Below are 6827 nucleotides of genomic sequence, written 5' to 3' on the forward strand. Positions count from 1 at the left end.
TTAAAAGGGTCTCTAAACGAGCTATGAACCTAATCATCTGAATTAACGAGTTAACTCTAAACACCTGCAAAAGATTCCTGAGGCCTTTAAAACTCCCAGCCTGGTTCATCACTCAAAACCCCAATCATGGGTAAGACTGCCGACCTGACTGCTGTCCAGAAGGCCACTATTGACACCCTCAAGCAAGAGGGTAAGACACAGAAAGAAATTTCTGAATGAATAGGCTGTTCCCAGAGTGCTGTATCAAGGCACCTCAGTGGGAAGTCTGTGGGAAGGAAAAAGTGTGGCAGAAAACGCTGCACAACGAGAAGAGGTGACCGGACCCTGAGGAAGATTGTGGAGAAGGGCCGATTCCAGACCTTGGGGGACCTGCGGAAGCAGTGGACTGAGTCTGGAGTAGAAACATCCAGAGCCACCGTGCACAGGCGTGTGCAGGAAATGGGCTACAGGTGCCGCATTCCCCAGGTCAAGCCACTTTTGAACCAGAAACAGCGGCAGAAGCGCCTGACCTGGGCTACAGAGAAGCAGCACTGGACTGTTGCTCAGTGGTCCAAAGTACTTTTTTCAAATGAAAGCAAATTCTGCATGTCATTCGGAAATCAAGGTGCCAGAGTCTGGAGGAAGACTGGGGAGAAGGAAATGCCAAAATGCCAGAAGTCCAGTGTCAAGTACCCACAGGCAGTGATGGTCTGGGGTGCCGTGTCAGCTGCTGGTGTTGGTCCACTGTGTTTTATCAAGGGCAGGGTCAATGCAGCTAGCTATCAGGAGATTTTGGAGCACTTCATGCTTCCATCTGCTGAAAAGCTTTATGGAGATGAAGATTTCATTTTTCAGCACGACCTGGCACCTGCTCACAGTGCCAAAACCACTGGTAAATGGTTTACTGACCATGGTATCACTGTGCTCAATTGGCCTGCCAACTCTCCTGACCTGAACCCCATAGAGAATCTGTGGGATATTGTGAAGAGAACGTTGAGAGACTCAAGACCCAACACTCTGGATGAGCTAAAGGCCGCTATCGAAGCATCCTGGGCCTCCATAAGACCTCAGCAGTGCCACAGGCTGATTGCCTCCATGCCACGCCGCATTGAAGCAGTAATTTCTGCAAAAGGATTCCTGACCAAGTATTGAGTGCATAACTGTACATGATTATTTGAAGGTTGACGTTTTTTGTATTAAAAACACTTTTCTTTTATTGGTCGGATGAAATATGCTAATTTTGTGAGATAGGAATTTTGGGTTTTCATGAGCTGTATGCCAAAATCATCTGTATTAAGACAATAAAAGACCTGAAATATTTCAGTTAGTGTGCAATGAATCTAAAATATATGAATGTTAAATTTTCATCATGACATTATGGAAAATAATGAACTTTATCACAATATGCTAATATTTTGAGAAGGACCTGTAGCTACTTGGACACACTTAGACTAAGTATAGGACATTGAACTTTCCTAATATGAGCGCCACATCAGCACAGTTAATGTTAATGTACAATCTGCAAACCCCAAACCTGCTGATTACATTAAAAAGCGAGCAAACCTTTTCAATGATGTTGCACCTTTTTCTAAATATTTCTTGAACCTTCCTCCCTAACAGACTTCTTTGTTCACATTAAGAATTTTTTTTCAGATCACAAAAACATGGCCTTACTGATTCAGCAGAAAATAATGAGTGGACGTGTTGCTGAATCAACCTCCATTACACCCTTACAACCCATCCCACTGACAGTCTGTCAGTTTCATTGATTCTCACCACTATTTAGCTCGAAATGGGGCTTTTTTTTAAATTCTGAGGTAATTTGCACTGTTCAAAACAATATAAAAAACATGCTGTACCATTGATCTCAATGCTAAAATCCATGCAGAGCAAACTAAGAAAAAACATAATAGATTCCAAAATAACTGGGGCCGTAGTTTCCCAAAACATTCCCAGGATATATTGACAAATTCAAAGCGAACACTTGAACTTTACTGTTTAAAGACAAAACGGAAAATTACAGGAGTCATATCTACACAAATCACATTTAATGGCAAATGATCTTGTTTCGTTCTGTATATTTCAAGGCAGATACAGGACAATTAAAATGTTTTAAGTGAAATAAAAGCAGGTTCATTTGCATTATTTCACACTATGATATGAAAAGAAAAGACATTTCTTAAGCCTGGAGAATAAATTCTTTCGGAACATGCACACCAGGATGCTTCCCATCTCTAGAAATGAAGAGTGATCTCCTAAAGTCAAACAAAAAGCATCACACTGTCCCAATTTGAGAATAGAAAAGCCAACTCCTCTCTCATCCTACGATGATTTAACAAACGCCATTTTAAAGTTTTGTTTTGTTGGTGTGGTCATCTGAGTCCAGCTCGTCCTGTTTTGATGTTTTCTCCTTTGGGCTGGAATCTTTATCCTGAGCTTCTGTGTGTTGGTTTTCACTGGAAGATTTCTCTGATGTAGTATCTTCTGTCTGACTATCCACAGGCGGGGAGACGACCGGCTCTGGCTGCGGGTCCGGCTGAGGATACAAGAACAAATAAAAGATCGTTGAACTTCTCTTCCCCAGGAGTGTCTGTCTGTCAGCATGGTTTTGTTAGAGGCCTGGTGTTAACAGAAAACCCCAGAAAGCATGGATGGGATGCAGGGATTTCTATTCTTTAACAAATTAAAACTCTTCTCTTCTAACACAACCTCTGAGTCAAAGACTGATTCGAGGAGCACATTGTGGTCGTATACAAACCTTCTGGGTTATTCAGTAAGACTGATACTGGTACCAAAGTCCTCAAACACTCATCTGCTATGCAACTTTTTCTTTTTTTTGGTGCAGTTTCCAACATTAGATGTTGCTACTGAGACTTACTAAACTACTGATACCCTGTGAACTTTGACATTACATTTCAACCACAAACTTTAATGTATTTTCTTTACACTGAATCAAAGTTTGAAAACTGAGGCGTGGGTCAGTATTCAGTCTTCCCAAGTCAAGACTTTGCAAAATGACAAATGCTTTTGGGCTATTTCTCCATCAGCTTTACACGCCTGGACGCTGCCGTTTTCCTGCATTCACCTTTGCAAAATAGTTCATGATCACTTGATTGGATGGAGAGCATCTATGAACATAAATTTTCCAAGTCTTGCTACAGATTCTTAGTGGGATTTGTCAGAACCATTATAACATAGAAATATTCTTAGATCTAAACCATTGTAGCCCTAAGCGTATGTTCAGGGTTTCTGTGCTGCATTAGATGACTTTCCAACACAGACACAGGTCAGCCTCTGACAGGTTCTCTTCCCCACATTTACCTCCATCCATGATTGTATCAACTCTGACCCAATTCTCAGTCTCTCCTGAAGAAATGCCTCCCTACATCATGGTGTTCCCTTGTTTCAGCATGGGGAAAGTGTCTTCAAGGCAAGTTGCAATGTTAGTTTTTTTTCTCCATGCATGTCTAATTCTGCTCTCGTCCGACCAGATCACCCGACCTGGCATCTTCCACATGGTTGGTGGCAAACTGCAAACATGAGGCCAAATTTGTGAAGAGCTTGACTAATAGTTTTGTCCCCAACTCCTCCAGCTTTACCATGAGCCTCTTGGATGCTTCTCTGATGTATGCTCTTCCTGCCTGGCCGGTCAGTTTAGGTGGACGGCGATGTCTTGGAAGGTTTGCAGTCGTGTCATCCTCTTTCCATTTTCAGATAACGGGTTAAACAGAGCTCTATGAGATGTTGTTTTGTAACCTAACCCTGCTTTAAACCTCTCCACACAGTTCTCCATTTTCTCTCTTCTGTTTCTTGGTCTTCATGATGCTTCTTCAAACATCTGAGGACTTCACATTAGGGCTAGATTTATACTGAGATTAAATTACACACTGGTGGACTCTGTTTACTAGTTAGATTGCTTCCAAGGACAACTGGGGGAGGCTGAATACAAAACCTCGTAACTTTCTAATTTGGTCAATTGAAAAATGACAACCATGAACTACTTTGCGTCATTTTATCACAATAACAATGTCATTAAAAATCCCAATAAAACACCCTGAAGTTGACGTTTACTAGACAACAAAATGTAACAAAGTTAAAGGAATCTTATTTTACATGTAATATTGAGATTGAAGGTCTTGTTCCTATAGTTTGGAGTGCGACAGTGAAGGAGAAAAGCAGTCTCAGCCTATGTGTAAAATGACCGTGTGCTGCTTAAAATCTAGGTTCTCACGTCGCTGAAACCCAAACCGCAGTGTCTCCGGTCCCGGCCTGAGAGTTTTCCGTCCATGCTCTGCTGGTACTGCATCTCCAGCTCCTCGTTCATCCGCCTATCTTCCAGCCCTGCGGAGGAGACAGAAGTTTCTAAGATGCACTGAAGCACTACAGATCATGTGCAGCAGGGTGTTGGGCATACACATGGTGCAATGGGTTGTTGCACTTTGCTGAAGCAACAGAGAAGCTCACCGGTCCGGAAGTGGGACGTAGACTTGTGGTCACCAATGACAAGACGACCAGTGTGTTCTTTCTGGAAAAAAAACGTCAATCATTTGTCTCTCAGCTGTGACTTTATTTGGATGAAAAAGTGTATTTTTAATCATGTAGCACAGATCTATGATGAGGGAAAGTATGGCGTACAAACCTTGGTGGCACCCATTAACCGTAAGAACTTTTGCTTTCTGTCATTGCTTCCCAGATCTGCAGACGACCACTGAGTAGACCCATCCTGCCAAGAGAAAATCATTTCTGTTGATTTTCCTTGTCAAACGAAGCCCCCCAGGTTCCTTCAGGAATAAATGGGTTTGGTCCATCCTTGTAAATACATCAATTGACATTTTTGTTGTCAACTTTGGCCTTTGAGCACTCTGACCACGTCTTTTAATTTGGAAACTTAGGAATGAAATTTTAAGTTGTGGCATGGTGTCATTTACTCTCGTTACAAAATTCAAAAAATCAGAGTGATCACTGATAAAACTCCTGGAGCCCCACCAGGCTGTCAGCTCCCTTATCAAGCACTCACAAAAGTACAGCGCTGGGAGCAAAGGAATTTTTCTAAACCATCTTAGAAATGGTATTAGAAGACAAAGAAAACCTGGGAACGTACAAAAAAGCATTTTTTTTAATGATCATTTCATTTAATAAAGGGAATGATCATCCAAACCAGCTTGGTGCTATGTGAAAGAGTAAATGCCCCATAAACCTAGTAACTGGTTGTGCCCCCTTTAGGGTAACAACTGCCAACAAGCAATTGCGGTAACTGATTTTTTCATTCAACTACAATAACCATATTTTACATCGCTGTGGAGGAATTTTTGCCCACTTGTCTTTGCAACACTTTTTTTTCTTTAATATGTCTGTAATGTCAATAGGATACAAGTTTGGTGTTTTGACTAGGCCACTCCAAAATCTACAACATGCAGCAGAATTCATGGCTCCATTCCTGAAGCAGCAACACAGCCCCAGACCATCATACTACCATCACCATGTTTGACTGTCAGTATGCAGTTTTTAAGCCAGAGGCAACAGGAAACACACTTTCCAAAACTTTTGACTTGTGTTCTACTAAGTCAGTAGTGGTTTTGGTCTTTTACCTCTCCCTTGGAGTCCATCTTTGCCCCGTCTCTTCCTGTTGAGTTATAACCACTGAGCTCAGTAAACATCTGTTCTTGAAATTCTTTGAAATGGGGCACCATGTGTTTCTTTCTTGGCTCTTTTTCGATCCTACAGTAATCTGGCCTGGATGTTGCAAGTAAAACTAAAGTCACCTTTCAAAAAAAATGTGGTTATTCATAGTAAACTATGGTTCAACAAGAGGGGACCAGGGACAATACCACCAATATCACCAATGACAGGATGTGTTTGGTGACTTTTTTTTACTTTAACTACAAGCCGAGCAGATTTGTCGCGATTTGTCATCTCAATCAAAACTGCAAAGAAGTTAGAAAAAAAAACAACGAAGGGTGATTTTTTAAATATTTTTATGTAGGGTGATTTTAGGCGCGCTTCTCTTTGAGTGAATGTTTAACACGGAGCAGAAGACGGTTCCCATCTCACCAACCGACAACACTTCATCAACCGGACAGTAAATAAATCACAACTCTTAAACTGTTGCCTCTCACAATAATTTTATCATGTTCTTTCCTGCATTTTAGCTGCTCAAACTATGCCAAGGATTTAAACCAAGCTGAGAATTTGAGTGAACTTTATTTTGGGACCCCAGCGTGTTCACGTTTTCACTATAAAGCTCGTGAGAGCTGCTGTTTGCTGCTAGCTTGCTAAAGCGGTGCTAACCATTTCCCCTAGTTTTTTTTTATATTTCTTGCTCTGATGGTAAAATCATCTTTTATAGTTTTACTCACTTCTGTGGGAGATGCAGGTCGTTTTGTCCCGTGTTTATCATCCGGAGAAGTCATTATTAACTCTAAGTTTAGAACAATTGAAGTATTTTATTCCACTCAGCAGAGGCTAGCTGGATTTGTCAACAATTCTTACTCCCCCTGACGACACTTCCTGTGCCGTCTTCTTCTACGTTTTTTAGAAAGGTCTAACTCGTGTTACTTTCATATCATGGCTATAGATTACACTCGAAAACATTGAAATGGCTTTAGGACCTTTCCACTGCTTTAATAACACGCCCTCTTGTTAAAATGTGGTCAAGAAAAATATATGAAATTGACAATTTATTATTTATTTTAAAATAAATAATAAATTACAATATTTAAATAAACATGTCCTTAATTTACTGCGGACAAGCCAGTCCTGATGGGGTTTTTGTAGGTCACGCTAACACGATGCATTGCGGTACTAGCCCGAAGAAGACCTTTCAAAATAAATGCTTAACGTATGTCGGG

At 41.1% G+C, this 6827-nt stretch overlaps 1 protein-coding gene across 1 annotated transcript; it reads right to left on the bottom strand.

Annotated features, from left to right (window-relative positions):
* Positions 1 to 1949: 1949 nt before the first annotated feature.
* On the bottom strand, positions 1950 to 6493 carry c2h11orf58 (chromosome 2 C11orf58 homolog). The gene is given in 6 exon segments (XM_047384401.1): positions 1950 to 2341; positions 2343 to 2515; positions 4211 to 4320; positions 4444 to 4504; positions 4619 to 4702; positions 6336 to 6493. Coding segments are annotated over 6 exon segments (522 nt in total). The 5' UTR covers positions 6390 to 6493; the 3' UTR covers positions 1950 to 2301.
* Positions 6494 to 6827: the final 334 nt, after the last annotated feature.

This window comes from Girardinichthys multiradiatus, chromosome 2 (assembly GCF_021462225.1).
Source record: "Girardinichthys multiradiatus isolate DD_20200921_A chromosome 2, DD_fGirMul_XY1, whole genome shotgun sequence".
Taxonomy (NCBI): Eukaryota; Metazoa; Chordata; class Actinopteri; order Cyprinodontiformes; family Goodeidae; genus Girardinichthys; species Girardinichthys multiradiatus.